Source organism: Hemicordylus capensis, chromosome 17, assembly GCF_027244095.1.
Source record: "Hemicordylus capensis ecotype Gifberg chromosome 17, rHemCap1.1.pri, whole genome shotgun sequence".
NCBI classification, from domain to species: Eukaryota; Metazoa; Chordata; class Lepidosauria; order Squamata; family Cordylidae; genus Hemicordylus; species Hemicordylus capensis.
This window is the reverse complement of record NC_069673.1, coordinates 1668287-1691089: the sequence shown is the minus strand read 5'-3', so window position 1 is coordinate 1691089 and position 22803 is coordinate 1668287. Positions and strand designations below refer to the sequence as shown.

The 22803-nt window shown below is 48.5% G+C and overlaps 1 protein-coding gene and 1 long non-coding RNA gene across 3 annotated transcripts in view; one reads left to right on the top strand and one right to left on the bottom strand.

The window, feature by feature from the left end:
* Positions 1 to 9798: 9798 nt before the first annotated feature.
* Positions 9799 to 12709, bottom strand: LOC128338987 (uncharacterized). The gene is made up of 2 exons (XR_008312793.1): positions 12533 to 12709; positions 9799 to 9907 (listed from the first exon to the last, which is right to left on the bottom strand). It is a non-coding gene; the product is annotated as an uncharacterized LOC128338987 (long non-coding RNA).
* Positions 12710 to 12850: 141 nt separating this feature from the next.
* Positions 12851 to 22803, top strand: part of RXRA (retinoid X receptor alpha) — a 186796-nt gene continuing 176843 nt past the window's right edge. Inside the window, exons 1-3 of one of the 2 annotated variants that reach the window (XM_053282347.1) lie at positions 12851 to 12987; positions 14403 to 14462; positions 19390 to 19431. In XM_053282347.1, the coding sequence (XP_053138322.1) occupies positions 14429 to 14462; positions 19390 to 19431 (76 nt within the window). In that variant the 5' untranslated portion in view covers positions 12851 to 12987; positions 14403 to 14428. The remainder of the gene's footprint in view (positions 12988 to 14402; positions 14463 to 19389; positions 19432 to 22803) is intronic. The other variant, XM_053282348.1, reaches the window with a different exon arrangement.

Sequence of the window (22803 nt, the reverse complement as noted above, 5' to 3'; positions counted from 1 at the left end):
GAGTCACCTTCTACTTGGGTAAATATGCAGCGGGGAAATGACTTGCCTAGCAAGCCAGAGGTTGCCGGTTCGAATCCCCGCTGGTCTGTTTCCCAGACTATGGGAAACACCTCTATCGGGCAGCAGCGATATAGGAAGATGCTGAAAGGCATCATCTCATACTGCGCAGGAGGAGGCAATGGTCAACCCCACCTGTATTCTCCCAAAGAAAAACCACAGGGCTCTGTGGGCGCCACGAGTCAACACCGACTTGATGGCACACTTGATGTGTGCCTTTTGTCTCAAGTTTGATGCCCAAACCTTGTCACATCAAACATGTCCTTGGCCCTGAGGTCTTTTTCGTTTCGTTTTGCCCGACAGCAGCCATGGGGGTGGAAGTGGGAACTCCAGAGTAGGGATACAGGATCTGGCAGGGATTTTAGCCCAAGCTAGATCCCGCCTGGCTCCTCTTGAGCAAAGACAAATTGCCTCTCTAGCTTGTGCATCCTTCTTGTTTACCAAGTCCTTTGGAGGCCAAAGGATGGATGGGAACCGCGGCATGCCGCAGGGTTTTATGGCTCTGCTGGTGCTCGGATGCTTTTTATCGCTTTGAAATTGAGTTTACAGTATCAATGTTTTTTAAATAATCTTGTGAGCTGGCTGGGGCATCTCGGAAAGGCGGGATGGAGATCTCTCCAAATAAACAAGCCAGCCTCTTGGAGACTCTTCCTTTTGCCAGAGAGGAGGCAAGGATGACAAAGGTTTGATGGAAATAAAAAGGAGGGGGAAGGGGACGCTCTGGGAGCTGACAGAGCCTGGTCTGAAGGGAGACGGATGGCCAGTGGAAGAAGATCAGGGGGAATCTTCCTCGGAAGCCTTCAAACAATCAAACCTAATGGGTTTAATGTGAGGGCCGAGAAGTAATCGCTTTTTCCTCCCCACCTAATTCAATTCCATTTATTTTTATCTGGCAGCTTTCATACCAACTGTCTTGCGGCTGCTGTGGCCAGGGACCGGAGTGATGGAGGGGTAATGCTGTCCCATCAGCACCCCGAGGGCCTGGAGGGGCAGCTCCGGAAAGGTCAGGGCCAGAGCTAAAACTGGATTTCAGAGGTGAAAGAGTCCCTACGACAGGCTTCTCAAAACTTGAGCCCCGGATTTCACACAACGACAGTTCCCACCATCTCCTCCTGCAGTGGTCCTCAACCACGGTGGCAGGGGATAATGGGAGTTGTAGTCCAACAACATCTGAGGACCCAACTTTAAGAACCTCTGCCCTACAGGCATGCTGGGAGGGGACCAGAAGTCAGTGCAGGTCCACCAAAAGCTAGAGTCAAGAAAGGTAAGAGTAGCAATAACAATAAGACTTCAGACATCGTATCTATATAGTACATATTGTACAATACATACCATAGTACATAGGAACCTAGGAAGCTGCCTTCTACTGAGTCAGACCCTTGGGCTGTCTAGCTCAGGATTGTCTACCCAGACTGGCAGCGGCTTCTCCAAGGTTGCAGGCAGGAGTCTCTCCCAGCCCTCTCTTGGCTTAATACCAGTCTTATGACAGATATTCTGGAGTGGGTGGGGTAAATGAGCTTCTCTTTATCCCCTTTACAAGTAACAGACTTAGAACAGAAAGCAGGCTTCCTGGGACAAAGAGGGATATTATTCAATAGCTGGCTGTGCATCTGAATATCCTAGTCTAGGTGCCATGGTTACATTTCTAGGTGCAATAATAAATAACAACTTTATTTGTTAGACGTCCCATAAACTGTTATCTGGGGCTGGGATTTGTCATGCCTTGATTAATAGCTTTGCATTTGTGTTCTGTTGTATGATTTAAAATATTTTTATTTTAAATAAGCTATGTGGGGAATTTTTAGAGCTTAAAAGACAGGGTAATATTTTTTACTTTTTAATAAACCAAAGTATTTATTATTAATTATGATTATTATATTGCTCAAATCCATATATCACCTTTTCAACCAAAAAAAGTTCTCAAAGTGGTTTACACAGATAAAGAAAGAAGATGTCTCCTTATCCCACAATATCTCTCCCTTTCTCTCTCACACACACAGGGTTGGATGTAGGGGTGTGTACAAACAAAAGAATGCAGTTCGGTTCGAATGGGAAACAATTCGAACCGAACCGCGTTGCTCCGAACTGGTTCAGTCAAACCGACTGGCCAGTCCATTAGACTGAACTGGTTCATGCGGCCACTTTTAAAGGGGAATCTGGTGGTGAGGATTCCCCTTTGCAAGTACAGGGGTGGGCGACTCTGCTAATGGTGAGGGGTGGTGAAAAAGCTAAAAAGCTGATTATCACACGTGCACACCCCTACTGGATAAGGACAGACTCTCTCCCCTTCTAAACTGAAGAGACTCACCACTTTGAAAGGTGTCTTTTTGCCCAGTTTACAGGGCCCGGCCGATTCCCAAACTGTATGCCCGAAGAGGGCCGAAAGAGAGTTCCCTTTCCCAAAGCGGCTCAGCCTAAACAGAAACAATGGAGAGCCCAGCAACAGCTACTGGGCCAGTTGCTCTCCCCCTGCTCAATATGAGAGACTCTCGTTCTAAAAGGTACCTCTTTGCTCAGTTAACCTAACAACACGCAGCTTATGATATGTCCAAACAGGAAAGGTCCCACGTGCCTGCAACCTTGGAGAAGCCGCTGCCAGTCTGTGAAGACAATACTGAGCTAGATAGACCAATGGTCTGACTCAGTATATGGCAGTTTCCTATGTTCCTATGTCCTATGTCCCACTGGGTTAGCATAAGCCCCTTACATGAACCTAAATTCTTTCAATCCATCCTCTGCAACTTCATCAATCATCTGTCCAAGGCTGAATATTTGCCCTACTTTATGCATCTCCACCTGCAATGCCGTTCTCATGGCCGGTAAGTTAAAAAGCAATGCTGGAGCAATTCTATCCCTAAAAACATCTATATCCCACCCCTCCAGTACAATATTGCTCGCAATGAAAATGAGTGACGGAATTAGTGGCGCTAAAGGAACCGGATCCTGACCAGAACAATGTTAGGCGGGTCTGACTCAGAGGAACCTCCACTGTTTTTTCTGAGCAGACCTCGTCCACTATATGACATCCGTGAGTCCACCTCAATGATGTTTTAGCAGAAGGTTCCCACCATCCCGGGTAGCAAACAAAGGGCAGAGCTACAGACTGTGCATTGGGTGTGTGTGTGTGTGTGTGTGTGTGTGTGTGTGTTTAAATAATCCCATGGTCTGTTGGTAATTAATGACCGCGTATTCATGGAACATTCATGGAATATAGAATCTCTCTCTCTTGCTCTGCCGGAAAGGACTTTCTCTGAGATTGGAGTGGGGGGGGGGTTGCTTGTGGGAGGGGAAATTAATAATATCCATGTTTTCCATTATTAATGTCCACTCTGTCCTCTAGACACCGTGCCTATTAAGCCTGGGAAAGTAAGATTTGAAAGCTTCCCCTTCAATGAAAATGAAAGTCGGCCTCTGCGTGGATGCTATAATTCCATCCTTGCATGGGGAAAACCTTGTGGGTAGAATTCTGCTCCCAGTCTCAGCTTTCGTGCTTTAAAAAAGGATCGAGTTTCTAGCCCTTACAGTGGACCAGGTTGCTTGAGGGTAGGCCTGTTGGCACCATCCTTTGCATCTAAGTTGAATGTTACCAACATTTGCATGGTTGTGTGAACCCAGGCCAAGGTGGTTCATGCCCGGAGATTCCCACTTTGTCATGAGTTGACAGCAACAGGCTACTCTTGGTAGTCCAGATTAAACCTGGATTCAAACAACTGTGTGCTGTATGGGTGAACAGTGGTGGAAATGGGACACAATTCCATTTCCAGTGGTGAGAATTCCACCAATTCCAGGGTGCAACCTTCTCAAAACGTTTCAGGGCAGTTGGTAGCAAGCATGATGTGTCCCCTTAGCTAAGCAGGGGGACATGATGTGTCCCCTTAGCTAAGCAGATTCCAGGTTGCACCCTGGAATCGGTGGAATTCCCACCACTGGAAATGGAATTGGGTCCCGTTTCCACTCCCTGGTTGCATATGAATGGGAGACCACATGTGAGCACTATAAGATATTCCCCTCTTAGGGGATGGGGCCGCTCTGGGAAGAGCAGAAGTTTCCAAGTTCCCTCCCTGGCATCATCTCCAAGCTAGGGCTGAGAAAGATTCCTGCCTGAAACCTTGGAGAAGCCGCTGCTTGTCTGGGTAGACAATACTGAGCTAGATAGACCAATGGTCTGACTCAGTATTTGGCAGTTTCCTATGTTCCTATGGTTGGTGGGCAGATGCATAGCTAGGACCTCAATTCCCGGACCTCAATTCCCAGCACCTTCACTGTTGGCTGAGTGTCTTCTTTTTTCTCTTGGGGAGAACGAAGGAAAAAACCCTGCCGACGATAAAGCCTGCTGGGAAATAAGGACAGCTGGAGCTTGTGGGAGAAGGGGGAGGCAGGCGGCTCTCAGGAGCTGGGCGACTTGGGTTCTTTGGACCCACCTGCCCAAGTATAGGTCCGCCCTGTAGGTGAGGGTCGGGAGCTGTGCCCTTTTCTTTAAAAGGTGTTTTAAATCTCTTCACACATCTGCAGGCTTCTTCCGCCCCAGTGTCCATCGCGAGAACAGCCCTGCTATCAATTCATTTTCCAGCCCTGGGGCAAGAAGTGAAGAAGGGTTCCCTGCCCCTGGGCCCACGGCCTTCTCCTCCCTTTCAGTCCGAGGGAGGGAGGGAGGGAAGGGTGCTGCCTGACACCCCTCCCCTCCCTCCTGCCCCAGTTGTCTTGCTTGAAGTCAAGATGAAATGGCCAGCAATGACTATTCTTGTTGGGGAGAGCAAAGACGACGTACCTGTTTCCCCAGGCTTTTAACTGAACTTGTTTATTTATGGTCAACGGCCAAATAATTGAACTGAAATTTTAAATTTTAATGTGTTTTGATCTATTGCGATTTTTATCTGTTTTTATGCATTTTCAATGTTTGGTATTTTATACATTATGTTTTAATCCGTACACTGCCTACAGATTTCTGTATTAGGCGGTATAGAAATTCAGTCAATCAATCAATCAATCAATCGTGAGCTGCCACCCAGTTGGCCGGCTGGCCGCCCTCCCTCCCGCCCTCGGGAGGCGAGGGACCTTGGTCCTCTTTCTTCAATTATAGCGACGCCCCTGGGGCCAGCATGTTTGCGGAACAATCCTGCTGCTTCCGACTCCTGCTTTGTGGCGCAAACGGAAAGTTGTGCAAGTTCGGCAAGTTTAAGCAGCCCGCTGCCTGGGATTCTTGCACGTGGGAAGCCACACTTGAAGCCCCCTTTTCCTTTCAGCGCGGTGCCGGGAAGAGCATCAGGCAAGCCGTTGGCAGCTGATTTGTCACGTCTCTCGGCGCAAAACCGTCTGTGCTTTATGAGCGCTATCAATAATGACGATCATCTCCTTAATGCCGCGGTTGCCACATATATAATATTTAAATCACATTTTCCTCTGGCGGAGACGGGCGGGCGGCCACAGCCTCCAACAGGCCATGATGGTTTGCGCTGGGCCTGTCATATCCCTGTTATGAATCATCCCCCGCGATCTTTATGGGGGCCCTGTGCTGACATCCCTGGGAAAGGGGGCAGACGCCTGGTCTCTCTGCATATTATTAACACTCACCTGACATGTATGTATGCAAAGACGGCAGGGTGAAGATATATACGGCCATCACCGGTAATGGATGCCTCTTGTAAAGTATATCGTCTTCGCGCTTAATTCACAGGTGGCACAATTTTATGATTGGAAAGTCAGAATCTGCAGGTCTGGTCACTCCCTGTACTGCAGGCAGTGTGGTGTAGTGGTTGGACTAGGACTAGGGAGAGCCGAGTTCAAATCCCCATTCAGCCATGAAACTCACTCGGTGACTGCAGGCCAATTGCTTCTCTCCCGGCCTAAACAACCTTACAGTGGCGTTGTGAGGGATAGATAACCCCTGCTAACTGAGCAAAGAGGCACCTTCCAAAGAGGTGGTTCTCTTATATTTAGCAGGGGGAGAGCAACTGGCCCGCTCCAACCCCACCACAGCATCCCTCCAGTTGCTGGTTGTTTAACAGATTCCTATACTGCCCCCAAACCTGGTGGTTTACAATAAAAATACAATTAAAAGAAAATGTAAAACATTAAAAAGATTTAAAATGTAAGACAATGTCAAAAGTGTTAATGCTATTCAAACTGTTGGTGTCTGCCTTGTGTTTCTTTTTAGATGGTGAGCCTTTTGGGCCAGGGAAACATCTTGTTTTTTATTTCTTTATTCTTCCTATGTCAACTGCTTTGGAAACTTGTTGAAAAGCAGTATATAAATATAAATAAACACCACCACCATTCTGGCCTCCTTGGAGGAACTGTGGGATATCAATGTAAACACAAATAAAATGAAATAGAAGCAAGGACATAACAGCAGCCCTGCTGGATCAGGCCCAAGGAGGCCCATCTAGTCCAGCATCCTGTTTCCCACAGTGGCCCACCAGATGCCTCTGGGGAGCCCACAGGAAGCCCACAGGCATGCCCACTCTCCTGCTGTTGCTCCCCTGCAACTGGTATTGAGAGGCATCTTTCCTCTGAGGCTGGAGGTAGCCCACAGCCACCGGACTAGTAGCCATTGATAGACATGAACTCCATGAATTTGGCGAAGCCCCTTTTAAAGCCATCCAAAGTGGTGGCCATCACCACATCCCATGGCAGAGAATCCCATAAGTTAATTATGACAATGTGTGAAAAAGTACTTCTTCTTGTCCGTCCTCAATTTCCCTGTTTCCAGTTTCATGGGGTGACCCTTGCTTCTAGTGTTATAAGAGAGGGAGAAAAATTTCTCTCTGTCCATCCTCTCCACTCCATGTATAATTTTATACACCTCAATCATGTCTCCCCTTAGTTGCCTCTTTTCCAAGGCAAAGAGCCCCAGATGCTGTAGCCTAGCCTCCTAAGAAAGTTGCTCCAGGCCCCTGACCATCTGGGTTGCCTTCTTCTGCACCTTCTCCAGTTCTCCAATATCCTTCTTAAGATACGGTGGCCAAAGCTGTATCCAGGACTCCAGATGCGTCCGCAACATAGATTTGTATAAGGGCATTATAAGAGGAACATTTCTATTTTCAATCCCCTTCCTAATGACTCCAAGTAGAAGAACTGCCCCCAGAGCAAGGATTCCCAAACTGGGCTCTGCAGGACTCACCCTCCCACCATCTTTTCGGTCAACCAAAACGTTCTGCATCCATTATCTTCACCAATTAAGTTGACGTGATGCAGAAGTTCTGACTTTGGCACCTGAAACAAAACAAAACACCCAGATAGCATGCCTCCTCCCACATACGTACAGTGAAAATTGAGTGTTCAATTAAACCACAGCTAGTTTGCTGTCCTCTCATGCGGGCTTCGAATGAGCTGCTCATCCAGTTGAAGACGGTTCCCCTAGGCAACCCAGAAGGGAAGATTTAAACTGCAGGAGGGGGTCTTTTGCTTTCAGACCAAAAGCTGTGGATGATGGGAGTTGTAGTCCTGTACAGCCACCCAATGTTAGAGCTCCTGAATTAATCTGTGGACAGATTAATCTGTCCATCAGCCAAAACTCACACGATGAATCAACTAAAATTTATTTCTCTGGGCATCAGCCTGAATCAAAATGAATTAGGCCAAAAAGAGGGAAAGGGAAGGGTGTAGTGAGTACCACAGGACAAGAATGAACTCAGATATCTGATTTCCTTTCTCTGTCGCTTTCCCAGGAAAAGCTTTGGCAAATTTCATTTTTAAAACAGAGTGAGTAAAGGGCTTTGTTAAAAAGGGAGGGGAATCCAGATCTCAGCTGTATTCCACTTTTAAGACTTCTGGCTTCCAACGCTTCTTCCTGGCAACTTGAAGTCATAGGAACATAGGAAGCTGCCATATACTGAGTCAGACCACTGGTCCATCTAGCTCAGCATTGTCTTCACAGACCGGCAGCGGCTTCTCCAAGGCTGCAGGCAGAAATCTCTCTCAGCCACATCTTGGAGATGCTGCCAGGGAGCGAACTTGGAACCTTCTGCTCTTCCCAGAGTGGCTTCATCCCCTGAATGGAATATCTTTTGGTGCTCACACATGTAGTCTCCCATTCAAATAAAAACCAGGACAGACCCTGCTTAGCTAAGGGGACAAGTCATGCTTGATACCACAAGACCAGCTCTCCTCTGTTCTCCCAATACAATTTATTGTGGCTGGGGATGATGGGAGTTGTAGTTCAGCAACATCTGGAAGCTCCCAGGTAGAGAACTACGGTACTGCTCTAGAGAATCACCCCTTTAAGAAGGCATCTCTTTGCTCACTTAGCAGGGGACCATCTAGATTAGTCTGCACTGGAAGATTAATATATAGTCGCCGAGATTAGTCTCCGTTGGAAGGATGCTGGGCTGAATAGGGACAGTTGAATAGGGATAGTTTTAAAAGATGTGTCTGGGCTCAGTTACTAGGCCAGATTCCCAAAGCGTGTGCCACCAATTTAGGACTGACAAAAGGAAGCACTTTTTCACACAACGCATAATCCACTTGTGGAATTCTCTGCCACAAGATGTGGTGACAGCCAACAACCTGGATGGCTTTAAGAGGGGTTTGGATAACTTCATGGAGGAGAGTCTATCGACAGCTACTAGTCGGAGGGCTACAGGCCACCTCCAGCCTCAAAGGCAGGATGCCTCTGAGTACCAGTTGCAGGGGAGTCACCGCAGGAGAGAAGGCATGCCCTCAACTCCTGCCTGTGGCTTCCAGCAGCATCTGGGTGAAACAGGATGCTGGACTAGATGGGCCTTGGGCCTGATCCAGCAGGGCTGTTCTTATGTTCTTAGGAAGGAGGAGGAAGGGATGGATGGAAGAATGGCTAGCAATGGACACAGACAATATCACCCACAATGGAGAGAGGGATCCAAGCTAGTGGACTTCACCACATCCTGTGGCAGAGAGTTCCAAAGGTTAATTCTGTGCAGTGTGCAATGTCAGTTTGGCCTTCCTGTCCCTCGAGCCCCATGTTTGAACCAAGATTTGCAGTGTAGCCAAAAAGCACAGCCAGACAAGATTTTGAAGATAACCAGGCAAGAGACGCTCAGATTCCAATATGTTTTGAACATATGCTACAAAGCAAACCCAAACGACATGATTCATATGGCAGTGCTTTAAGACTACAACCGGATTTAAAGCTTTGTCAGGCTGTCATGCTAGGACTGTGAATCTAATATCTATGTTTCCTAGTGAAAGCCGTGTGAAGTCATAGAAGATCTTTATTCGGAGCTGAATCACAGCTCACGTTTAGCAAAGTCTACCTTAAACTTGCAGAGGAGCTGGGGTTTTGCAGCTCAGGTCTGGCATGCCTTGGCTCACATTGGAGGAGTTTTGATACAGCAAGCTCAGCCTTTGCAAGAGTAGATGTGCAAAATAGCCAAGCAGCTTGTTTCGGAGGCTTCTGGGTAGATCCCATTTAAATGAGAGGGAGCTGGTCTAACTGTCATGGCTTCCTCCAAGGAACTCTGGGAAATCTAGAGCGCGAGGGTAGGTTAGCAACCTCCTGGTCAGACTGCAGTTCTCAGGGTTCCTTGGCGAGGAAGGAAGCCACACTAGTCAAGCAGGTTTCAAACCAGTTTGTCATGCAGATGCACCCTTCAGGAAAAGGAGATTTCAGTTCTTTGGGAGGAAGACCATTTGTTAGTATTTTTTTAAAATAGCGATGGAATGATAGGAAGGTTATGTGAGGGATTGTGACTCACAAGCCTTCCTCCTGGCGTGTGAGTCAGGAAATGTGTGATTTTTATAGCAACTCCAATAAGTTGCCAGAAATTACAGGGAAGATTTCATTTCCACGGGTTACTTGGAAAACAGCAGGCTGTGGACAGTGAGTCCAGGCGCTTCTCTTGAGGGAGGCCCAAGAAGACCATGATTTCGACATCTGAAAAGAAATAATAATGGAAAAAAATGGGAAAGGCAGCCAAGGGAGGGGATAAAGCTCACCTTTTCTCCTCACTGTCCTGATATCACCCTGACTGAGCATAGAGACAGTTGCTTCTCCTTCTGATAGGAGGCTAAAGGTGCCACTTGCTGGAGAAGAGGGAGCGAGAGAAGAAGGAGTTGCATGTGATTAGCTCTTGGACATGTTTGTCCCAAATGTGTCACTTGTGGAACTCCCTGCCACAAGATTGCTCACTAGCATTTCTAATGCACATATAGATTAATTTTTTAAAAGGTTCACATATACTATTTCTGATATAATCCATCAACAGAGATGATACCCAAATGGAACCCAGAATAACAGAAAGAGTTGGAAGAGACATAAGAACAGCCCTGCCGGATCAGGCCCAAGGCCCATCTAGTCCAGCGTCCTGTTTCACACAGTGGCCCACCAGATGCCGCTGAGAAGCCCACAGGCAGGAACTGAAGGCAGGCCCTCTCTCCTGCTGTTACTCCCCTGCAACTGGGATTGAGAGGCATCCTGCCTTTGAGGCTGGAGGTGGCCTATAGCCCTCAGACTAGTAGCTAATGATAGACCTCTCCTCCATGAATGTATCCAAACCCCTCTTAAAGCCATCCAGGTTGTTGGCTGTCACCACATTTGTGGCGGAGAGTTCCACAAGTGGATTATGAGTTCTGTGAAAATGTACTTCCTTTGGCCGGTCCTAAATTTCCTGGCCATCAATTTCATGGGATGACCCCTTGTTCTAGCGTTATGTGAGAGGGAGAAGAATTTCTCTCTATCCATTTTCTAGTTTGTAGACCTCTAGGTTTATAGACCTCTATCACGTCTCCCTGCAGTCGTCTTTTTTCTAAACTAAAAAGCCCCAGGTGTTGTAGCCTTGCCTCATAAGGAAGGTGCTCCAGGCCCTTGATCATATGGGTTGCCCTCTTCTGCACCTTTTCCAGTTCTACAATGTCCTTTTTTAGGTATGGAGGTCTTCTGTATCCATCCCCTAAATCTCTCCCTGAAATGGGGAATCACAGTCGTCCCTTGCCAAGGGAGTTTTTAGTATCCGCGACTGGCAAATTGTGAGCGGTCTCACCAACCGCAACCCGAGTATCTGCAGTTTGGCAAGACTTTATTTCAGTGATTTGAGGGGGGGTTGTGTTTCTACAATTGGGGGGGGGGTTTCAGAGGTTCAATCCACTCATTCCTCTTGCTGACCCGGCCAATTCCTCACAATTTAAGGTGACTTTGTGTGGTTTTGGGGGGTTCAAAAGAAACTTTGAGCAATTTGGGGGAGTTCAAAAATATCCAATTTGCTCACTCTTCTACTTATGCTCGGTGGTTTTAAGGGATTCTGGGCATTTTTTTGACAATTTTATTTATTTTTTCTTTGAATCTTTGGTCTTTTCTCAACTGCAGTTCCCCTAACCCCCTGTTCCCTACTGAATTCAACTGCTCGCCAACGGCAAGGTTTTGCTGGAACAGAACCCTTGTGGTTGGCAAGGGATGAACCGTATTGCAAAATGCTGATTTGGGGGCAGACGAATCCTTGGGTGATTCCAGGGTGAAAAGAGTATAGGAGACAAGTTCTAGACTCTCTCTTTCATGCCGTGCACTAGCGAGGCAAGTTCTAGACTCTCTCTCTCACCACACACTACACCCCCATCCAGATTGGGACCCCATTTGACATATATATATTTTAAAGAGAACAAGACTGCTTCTGGTCCACTTCTAGGTTAAGTTGATCTTCTAACAATGCATCTATTGTCACATGCAGTTTGACCCATCTTCATCTTGCACGTTGAGTCCGGAAGGAGCTCAGTGGTAATCTTGCACCTGTCCCTTTTTGCCATGGGATTGCCTGTAATATTGTGGGGTGGCCGCACCCAAAAGCATACAGAGGGTCACCTGTGATCCATGGACTCACAGGTGACGTGTTATTAAAGCGGGACACTAATAACTATCCCTTGAAATCTGTCCTCAAAATTTACATTTTCTGCAGAGTCTTTGGCTTCTCCTTAGTCCCTGATAAGCATCGGAACACAGGAAGCTGCCATATACTGAGTCTGACCCTTGGTCCATCGAGCTCAGTATTGTCTACCGAGACGGGCAGCGGCTTCTCCAAGGTTGCAGGCAGGAGTCTCTCTCTCTCTTTCTCAGCCCTCTCTTAGAGATGCTGCCAGGGAGGGAACCTGGAACCTTCTGCAAGCAGATGCAAAGGCCCCATATCCCATAAGGAACTGGTCTTGTGGTCGCAAGCATGACTTATCCCCTTAGCTAAGCAGGGTCTGCCCTGGTTGCATATGAATGGGAGACTAGAAATGTGAGCACTGGAAAATATTCCCCATCAGGGCCGCTCTGGGAAGAGTACCTAGGCTCCAGGTTCCCTCCCTGGCAGCATCTCCAAGATAGGGCTGGGAGAGAGACTCCTGCCTGCAACCTGGGAGAAGCCGCTGCCAGTCTGTGTTGACAATCCTGAGCTAGGTGTACCAAGGGTCTGACTCAGTATAAGGCAGCTTCCTATGTCCGTATGCTTTCACATGGTGGCTCCTGTGCAGGGGCAAAGTGGGCACAGCCCCCCTAAAGATCTCCACCTGCAGCTGCCATGCTGCTTACCTAATTACAAGTGGCAGGCATCCTGTTGAATTCAGCATCTGCAGCAGCCTCTCTATCTCTCCAGACTCTTCTGCTCCAGGACCTGCAGTTTGGGGACCTCCAGGCTCTCTCTGCCTTTGAGGGACAATATTAGCATAAGAATTCCCCCCCCCCCCCGATTTGAAGATGAAAAGGCCTCCTAGCCAATAATCAGCTTGTGGGTTGTTGTCACAAGGTGGGCTGGTCCTCCTGGGGCCTCAGCCAATAGGGAGAGGCTCAGCTGTGATTGATTTACTGGACCATTAATTAGGAGCACCTGGAGGCAGGCACAGGTTTTTTTTTTTGAAAGGAGCTGGGAGGAAGCTGGATTTAGGAAGGAAGCCCCCTTTTAAATTAGAGATGGCATCCCCCCATTTGTGAAGTGTGGTTGTAGTTTGCACAAGATGGCATCTGGAAGCAAATGGAGTTCAGGAAAGGTAGGAGCCCAACCTGAGGAGCAAGCCCTCAGAAGGTGTTGAGTTTCCTCCAACGTTTGCTGGGAGCTTTTCTCTTTCCCTTTCCTCTTTTCTGTTTTAGAATTGCACTTAATTATCTTAGTAACATCCAGAGACCTGGAAAAGGGGGTAGGAAAGGGACGTGAGGTGGTGGACAGGGGCCTAGCAAGGTTGGAGTGGGCCTAGGGACAGAAAGTGAAGAGGGGCCCCCTTCCTCCCCGTCTTCTTTGTTTCCCCCTTCCCCCAGATATTTTTTTTGCCGACAAACGGCGAGGAGACCATGAAAACAAGATTCTTCGAATGCCCTTTCTTTCCCTTCTATGCATATAATATTACATCCTCTTCATAGATGCATACACTTTCACACACACACTTGTGCACACACAGTCCCCTAGCTCAGAAACATTTTTAATATATGCCTCCTACTGTGACCCGATATATACATGCATGCAACTCCTAGCAATGCTCCTATCCCTATTTACCAATTTGTGCGCTCTCTCTCTCTCTCTCTCTCACACACACACACACACACACACACACACACACACACGGTTCATGTATGTCAGAAAGAGAAAAACACACAGGGAAGAAATCACATTCACAGAAAAAAAACAGATACGGGTTGTCTGTTTGTTTGACTTTCCTTTCCAGCTCTCCTTGTGGCCGTGCTTCCTTCCTGATACCTTGTCAACTCTGCATTGAATTGCCAAGCGGAGGAATACAACTCAAGGAAGAGCAATCCCTGGGCTGGTTTAACCGTTTCCTTTCTCAGCAGCCGTCATCCTCCTGCCTGAAAGAAGAGGAGCAGCTCACTGGCCGTGACTGGGAGTCATGCCGCTGGAGTGAGGGGAAGAGAAACATTTGGGGGGCAATATCACACCCTGGCCGTGGGTCTGCAGAGCCTTGTGGGGCCCCTTGAGGATGCAATCGCACCTCTTTGTAGAATCGACCCAACGCCCCTGGTGGACCGACACTTCCTCTGGGTTTCTCTCTCTTGCTCTCTCATCTCTCGGGAGGGAGGAGTTTTGTAGCTTCCAAATAAAACTTGGAGGTCATGCACACAGTCACAAACTGTGTTCTCTCCAGGTTTGGGAGCTGTGTGTGCTCCCAGTTTTTGGTTGTGTGGAAGCAAGGTCGGAGGAAAACCTGGGTAGACGTGATTGTGTGGAAGCCAGGTAAGAGGGAAAGCGACCCAGGTTTTCCTCCGACCTTGCTTCCGCACAACCGAAAACTGGAAGCACACACAACTCCCAAATCCAGGTAAAACACAGATTTTTTTTTTATTGTGTGAATGACCTCATGGTATTTTAACTGAAATCCTTAACTGGACAATTTTGAACTTAACCTGTCTGAAATGTGCATCTTTAATATAGAAATATTTGTCTTAATTTTTGAAGGGTTCTGAGACTATTGCCTTCTCTTCATGGACAACCGAACAGGCACAACTTGGAAACCAGGTAAGTCGAAATATTCAAGTACCTGCATCTTTCTCTCTAGTCCTTATACCAGTTTTTGCTTGCTGTTGTTGTAGTTGTAGTTGTGTGTGTTTGTTTTTTAACTCAGATCTTCAGCATAAATTAATTGGTCAGGTCTGTGATCTCTATGGCTTAATTTTCAAATCTGAGAAAGTAAATGTTGTATAGAATTGCGGCTAATTCTGTGGGGGTTTACTCCCAAGGAACTGTTGTGTGCATAAGATGGCAGCCTAAGGATTTTTTTCTTAGAAATGTTTATATTGTGAGAGAGGGAGAAGAAAGGCTTGCAAGTATGCATGTGTGTATTTGAGAGGAAACGTGTGGGCAAATACCTCAAGTGGTGTGAAAGTTGAAGATGCAGTGAAACTGCAAACAGGTGCTCAAGAACTCAAGCCTCTCCCTAGTTTAGGTGGTGGTCTTAGCTCAGTCCTGCATGTGGGGAGAAATGGAGGCGATGGTCAATTTCTGAGAGAGAGAGAAAGAGAGAACATTGCCATGAAGCTACTAAGTGCTGGTATAAATGATGGAGCCTTTGGCTGAGAAAAGTAGGCAGGTTTAAAGACTGCAGAAAACCATGGGCTGGTGACTGTCCTTCCACTTCTTTTGAACTTTGCTAAGCAGGGCCCACCCTGGCTTGCATTTGAATGGGAGACTACATGTGTGAGCACTGCAAGAGATTCCCCTGAGGGGATGGGACCACTCTGGGAAGATCAGCTGCCTGCTAGCATGCAGGAGGTTCCAAGTTCCCTCCCTGGCAGCATTTCCAGGAGAGGACTGAGAGGGACTCCTGCCTAAAACCTGGGAGAAGCCACTGCCGGTCTGTGAAGACAATACTGAGCTAGATTGACCAAGGGTCTGGCTCGGCATGTTCCTAGTCTCCCATTCAAATGCAAACCAGGGCAGACCCTGCTTAGCAAGGGCACAAATCATGCTTCCTACCACAGGACCAGCTTTCCTCAAAACAAAGCCTAGGTACATAACATTTGGGGCTGAATAAAAATGTAAACTATGCATATCTGTTTGCACTCGTCCCTTGTTGGCTCTTCCTCCTCCCTCCTCCTTCGGGGTGCCGTCACCTTGGCCGGGGGCCCAGGAGGACCATCATAACATCCACAGCACAGCTCTGGGCTGTCCCGAGTGCCGGACTCAGCTGAGAGCCTACGATCGGGGATGCGTGTAGACTTCGAGAGCGCTTTATGGTGGCCATATTGGTCGACACCATCTTGGCTGCAGCTATCCCTGTGTTGCATGGCTGTGATACACTGAAGTTGGGTTGTTGTTTTTTAAATGGAGGTGGCCATTGCTGCGGTCATGAAGCATTTTCCCTGCTTCATATGGTAATATGCTTCTTCTAAACCCTTGGTGGGAGCCTCTGGACCACTGGATGGGGGATTGAGGCCCCAGTTCATGCAGGCCATTGGGGGTGGGCTGGTGGACGGGGAGACAGTGCAAAACTGGGGGTCCAGCACAGGACTTCACCCTAGTGTACCCCACAAGCTGAGCTCATCCTGCCCTCCCTCTATGGTCTCTCTCACTGTCAGAATTTAAGGCGCGGTCCTGTCAAAGTTGTGGGGCCTCTTGTGTGGAAAAGCAAAGTAAATCTGAAACTGTGATAAGATTTGAAAAGTGAATCCTGGCTGTTCACCTCCTGATGCTGTGGGTAGATTTCCTTTGAAAGAGAACGTCATCAGTTATTCCTCTGCGTTTGAGTCCATTAATTCATCGATTAAGTCTGCGTATATTTGCATATTTGAAAAAGCAAGTTTTCTAATGGGGGGAAAAGATGTATGATTGTTTGTTATTTATTAAAGTCTCCATTATTTTTAAACGACACCCTAACCCTGCATTACAACAGGTATACGGATTGTTGTTGGTTTGTTTATATTATTTATATACTGCTTTTCAACAAAAGTCCTCAACGCCGTTTACATAGATATAAATAAATAAAATGGCTCCCTGTCCCCGAAGGGCTCACAATCTAAAAAAGAAGCATAAAATAGGTACCAGCAACAGCCACTGGAGGGATGCTGTGCTGGGGATGGATAGGGCCAGTTGCTCTCCCCCTGCTAAAAGTAAAGAGAATCGCCACTTTTAAAAGGTGCCTCCTTGCTCAATTAGCAGGGGTGTCGTGTTTTAGAACAGGGGTTCACACAGAGAACGTTGCTTCTAAGACAGGGATAGGCAGCCGTAGTTCTTCGGAAGTTGTTGGACTACAACTCCCATCATCCCTCTTCAAAGACGGTGCTTGCTGTATATATTTGTATTTAAAGATGTTAAGAATCTTTTGAAACCAGGGGCACACCCTTAGCAGGCTGCAATACATTTTAGTCAATTAATCCACCCAGTTAATTGGTCCGGAGGCCTGCTCTGAAGCAAGAGCCACTGAATTCAATGAGGTCTAATTCTCACAAGGATTCAGTGGTGATTACTCTCTTGTAATAAGCCACCTAATGGGGCAGTGGGGAAATGACTTGCCTAGGGAGCAAGAGGCTGCTGGTTCGAATCCCCGCTGGTCTGTTTCCCAGACTATGGGAAACGACTTGCAGTATCGGGCAGCAGCGATATAGGAAGGTGCTGAAAGGCATCATCATTTCATACTGTGCAGGAGGAGGCAATGGGAAACCCTTCCTGCATTCTACCAAAGACAACCACAGGGCTCTGTGGGCTCCAGGAGTCGGCACGGACTCCATGGCACAACTTTACCTTACTCTCTAGTAAGCATGCTCAGTATTCTAGCTTTGGTCCCATGCATTTCAACAGAAGAAATTTGCAGTGTGGTCTTCACCCGGAGGGGGTCTGGCTGAAGTTGCCACCAGCCCTTCTGGTGGCTACCCGGGGAGGGGCCTTCTCTGTGGCTGCCCCGAGACTCTGGAATGTGCGCCCTGCCGAAATAAGAGCCTCCCCATCTCCGGTAGCTTTTAAAATGTCTCTAAAGATGCATCCATTCACCCAAGAATAAATTGTGGTTTTAAACTCTTTTAATGTTAATTTGTTCCATGTTGTTGTGAACTGCCCAGAGACGTAGGTTTGGTGCAGTGCACAAATATCTATATATTAAAAAATTGACTGTCTGTCCCCTGTGCATTCCTTTGCGCTATTGGCACCAAACTTGGCACAGTGACTGCCTAGGACTCTACAAGTAACATAGGGTACCCGGGAACCCCGACAACTGCCTCGCACAGACAGACAGATATTCAACGGGTATATCCACAAAACGGATATGGATGCAATAACAAAGAGAAGCTCGCACCATAAGCCCGAGCAACGCCGGGTACTCAAAGCTAGTAATAAATAAAAACAAATATTATTAATTATTATTATTTATTCGATTTCTATACCGCCCTTCCAAAAATGGCTCAGGGCGGTTTACACAGAGAAATAATAAATAAGTAAGATGGATCCCTGTCTTCACAGGGCTCACAATCTAAAAAGAAACAGTAGATAGACCCCAGCAACAGCCACTGGAGGGATGCTGTGCTGGGGGCGGAGAGGGCCAGTTGCTCTCCTCCTGCTAAATAAAGATTATCACCACACTAATGAAAAGGTGCCTCTTTGCCAAGTTAGCAGGGGATTTAACCTTGAGTATTCTTCTGAGACACCACATTTCAAATTCATGGAGGACAGGTCTATCAGTGGCTACTAGTCCTGATGGCCAAGTTAGCCAAGTTTGCAGGGCTATATTTATTAAATGAATAAATAAATGCAGGGCTGTCCTTAGAGAGCCCTGGTGGGGTGTTGGGCCTGGGGCAAATCGCATCCGAATCTCACCTGCGGCAAATTGCCACCCCTTGTGGTGGGGTGTGGGGTTGGGTGGGGGAGACCCGAGTTCACATTCCTGTGGAACTGAATGGGTTGTTGTGGGCCGGTTACTTATCTCTCATCCTGGCCTACCTCGCAGTGTTGTTGTGCCGATAAATATAAACCATGTACGCCACTCTGGGCTCCTCGGCGGCAGAGTGGGATATCCATGTAAGTAAATAAAATGAATACCCATGTTAGGTCTGAAGCGTGCGATTCGGCCACCTTGCTGAAGCTAAGTAGGTTTGGGGCTGGTCAGTAACTGGCTGGGAAACTGGGACCCTCCCCACCATTGCTGCCTTGAGTCCCACCATGGAAGAAAGGCAGGGCAGAAACTCCAGCCCAGCAAAACTCTTCTTCGGAGTTCTGGTGGAAGCTTGCTCACTACCGATTGCCATTTGAGGGGGGCAGAGGTTTCGCTCAGCTGTCCCCCCCGTCCCCCCCGGATTTTTTCCGGCTGGATCGGCTGGATCTCTTCCGTCCCTGAGAAAGAGGGGCATTGCCCAGCCCCGTCGCTGCTAGCCGGTCGGCCCTCAGGTTCCCCCTTGGCCGGGGCCCTTTTGCAATTGCAGCTCCAGTCTCTGGGAGAGGGAGAGAGAGAGAAGCAGACACACACACACACACACACTCACACACACTCAGAGACACACAAGTACTTTAGTTACATTGTTGGGTGAGTTTGTTACAACTCCTATCGCCTCGGCCTTGCGCGCACCCCGTGGGATTGGATTTGCTCTTCTCAGCGTGGCGTTTCTCTACACTTATTGTTGTTGTTGTTGTTATTATTTCCCCCCTCCAAGCGGGGGAGGGGGGGGCAAGGCAAAAAAAAAACCAAAAACCCCACCAACCACCCCAAACCAAAAACAAAGCAGCCGAGGAAGGCAAAGAGAAAAAGGAAAGGAAAAAAGATACAAGGACAACCAGCCAAGCCCCCCCTTCCTTTCCCTCCCTCCCTCCAGCTTTGACTTTGATTTTTCTTTTTTAATACACAGTGCGTGTGGGCTTTTTTTCCTCCCCCCCCACCCTGTGTGTGATTTTTTTTCTCTCTCTCTCCCCCTCCCCTCCTCCTTTTTCCGCCACCGATCTTCATCACAAATCTCTCTGGCATGAGTTAAACGGCGAGCAATGGACACGAAACATTTCCTGCCTTTGGGTGAGTTTCTTTGCAGAATTTCTTTCAAAATCAGCCGGAGCTGGGGCGGGGGGGGGGGGAGGCTGCGAAAGGGAGGGGGGTGGAGAGAGGAGGGTGATTTTCCTCTGGTTCCCCCCCCCCCCCCGCACAAGTCAAGGCGATCCCCCCCCCTTCGCTCTCTTGCTTTTTAATCGTATTTAGATCCCGGCGATCGTGGAGGGGGGAGGAGGAAGGAAAGAAGGCAGGCAGAAGCGTCTGGGAAAAGGGCGCGCGCGGGGGGTGGTTGGGGAGCAGAGCGGGGGGGGAGTGTCTTTATTACCCAGCCGATCTTTTTATCCCCCCCCTCCCTAGTGGGGGCGGGGCTGGGAGCACCCCCTGTTTGGATGCAGGCCGGCTGGAGAAAAAGCTGGTCAATTTCACCACCCGGCGAGCCTCCCCACCCGATCGCTTTGAAATTGACAAGCTCGGTCCAGGCCGGGGTGCCTCTCCCTGGGTTGGCTGTGTGTGTGGATGCCTCTTTGCAAAAGAGGATGCCTCCTCCAGATGCCTGCCGAGTTGGCAAGGGGGGGCGGGGGGGGCAGGCAGCCGAAGGGGCGCGGGGGGGGGTGTCCGGGGGCTGCTCCGAAGGCAAAGGGGGCCGCTGGCTCCAGCCACACGGACCCCCCTCTGGGAATCTCAGTCAGGGCTGGATCTTCGCGTCTTTGGAAGCGGGCATGGCTCAGAGCAGGCCGCAGGAGCGGGAGGCGTTTCCCAAATGTAGCCGAGAGAGAGAGGCTTAATTTGCAGAACTTGGGGGAAGTCGAAAAGTAACCCAGGCTGGGAGGCAGCTCCCAAACTGGGCAGAAGTTCGTTTTCTCTCTCTCTCTCTGTCTCTTTTAAAAGTATGTTTTCTGAGTGCGGCTTGAAAAGCCAGTTCTTGGCATTCGAGGCGGAGCGGGGGGGGGGGGGGAGATGAAAAGCGATGGCGATGCGACTTTTCCTTGGAGCAATTAAAAGTCTCCTCTTTGGGGTCGGAGAAGTATTAACAGTGTGCAATCCGCCCCGCCTTTTAATTTTTTAAAATGGGAATCTGAGTTGGTTTTGCTTGCATCGCTTAGGAAACTTTTTCTTTTGGGACTGATCTGCCTTATGGGGCTGTATTCCGGGGGGAAAAAAATTGCTGTATTGGAAAAGGCCGTTTTCTAAAAGAATGCCGTTTGGAATTTTGTATTTCCCTAAATATATATATATAAGAATCTCGCTTTCCCTCCCTGAGATGTTCATCCCGCCCTTGTTGTTCCCCCATCTGTAATTGTTTTTCTTTTTACCCTTTAAATCCCGCCCTTCTTCGAAGACTCAACCCCCCCCCCCCCGCAGGCTCAGTCTAGCAGAAGTAAATGTAATTGCCCAGGGTTAAAGAGGACAGCGTGTAACACACCCACGGTCAAGTGTTGATCTAAAGCGGGGTGCTTTCAGCCTGTGCCCTTGTCAGAATACAATATCTGATGGCTGGGAATTCTCCCCACCTCCATGTCACCTTTCGAATGAATTTCCACCTGTCGGGTTGGGTGTGTGTTCTTTCCCCCTTTTTCTTTCCGAGCCAACATTTCGGTGTTTGAGTCAAGCTCTGGCTTTGCTAAGAGTCTTCTGGGCCTCCTCCTGGTCTTGCGTTGTGTTTTTTTGGTTTTGCCTGGCTTCTAGGAAGTTTTGAGAAAGGGCCACCCCAGCCCAGTTCCGCTTGCCTGGCTCCGTTTGGGGTACTCTGCCCTGTCTTGGCCAGAGTGCCGGCCCTTTGGGGAAATCGGCAGGCATTGTTCCTACAGGTGAACAAGCGGCAAGGGGGCAAATTGCTGGACGTGGCCATCAACATAATGTGTGAATGTGACCGATTAAAGCTCACCACATCTAAAAAAGGGCATTGTAGAACTGGAAAAGGTGCAGAAGAGGGCAACCAAGATGATCAGGGGCTGGAGCACCTTCCTTATGAGGCAAGGCTACAACACCTGGGGCTTTTTAGTTTAGAAAAAAGATGACTGCAGGGAGACATGAAAGAGGTCTACAAAATCATGCATGGCGTGGAGAAAGTGGACAGAGAGAAATTCTTTTCCCTCTCCCATTATAACACTAGAACCAGGGGTCATCCCATGAAATTGATGGCCAGGAAATCTAGGACCAACAAATGGAAGTATTTTTTCACACCACGCATAATCAACTTGTGGAATTCTCTGCCACATGATGTGGTGACAGCCAGCCACCTGGATGGCTTTAAGAAGGGTTTGGATAACTTCATGGAGGAGAGGTCTATTGACGGCTACTAGTCGGAGGTGCTGTGGGCCACCTCCAGCCTCAAAGGCAGGATGCCTCTGAGTACCAGTTGCAGGGGAGTCACAGCAGGAGAGAGGGCCTGCCCTCAACTCCTGCCTGTGGGCTTCCAGCAGCATCTGGTGGGCCACTGTGCGAAACAGGATGCTGGGCTAGATGGGCCTCCTTGGGTCTGATCCTGCAGGGCTGTTCTTATGTTCTCCATCAGTCAGAACCCACCTTGTCTGGGAAGCCTTTACCACCTCCTTAAAGGATACACATCCCCAGGCCCCAGATAAGTGGAACCACGCTTGCCAGCCACGTTTCTTCCCTTCCCACCTCTTTCTTCCGTTGCCAAAGTCTAGATTTGTATGCCCCTTGAAGCAAGGGACCTGGTTTATTTATTTGCTGACGAAGCAGGACGGTGTCATAGGAAGTACTACGACTGATAATACGCCTTAAGGTTTCTGTGAAAATAATGCTGGCCTGCCTCAGTGAGGTGTTCTGTTTCTATGAAACTGCTTGTGGCGCAACAGGCCATCGGGCTCTGGATTGCCATCACTGACTGGCAGCAGGCTCTCCGAGATTTCAGGCAGGAACCTCTCCCAGGCCTAGCTGGAGATGCTGCCAGGGATGGAACCAGGGACCTTCTGCAGGGAAAGCAGACGCTCTGCCACTGACCCCCAACATATATGACTGACCTAGTACTGATAGAAGCCTGTGTGCTCTTAAGCCTTTATCATATGCCTTTCTCTGGGATTTCTCCTGGCGTTGCCACTTTCCAGAAGCCTCCTTGCGAAGGCTGTGTGCCTAGTAGTGAAGTCGGGATAGAAGTCTCATAACTACAGAGATTATAGGAAGTGCTCTAGACATGCCGAAGCATGACACAGTTTGCATTTTTATTATTGCAACCAAGTGCCTGTCATTGTGAGAGGGGAGAGCTGTGTCTGCAAGGAGCTCTTCTTTGTGGCAGAGACTTTTATGATGTGCCACCCCTTGCACAGGAAGAGTCCGACCCTTGGTCCATCCAGCTCAGTCTCGTCTACACAGACTGGCAGCGGCTTCTCCAAGGTGGCAGGCAGGCGTCTTTCCCAGCCGTATCTGGAGATGCTG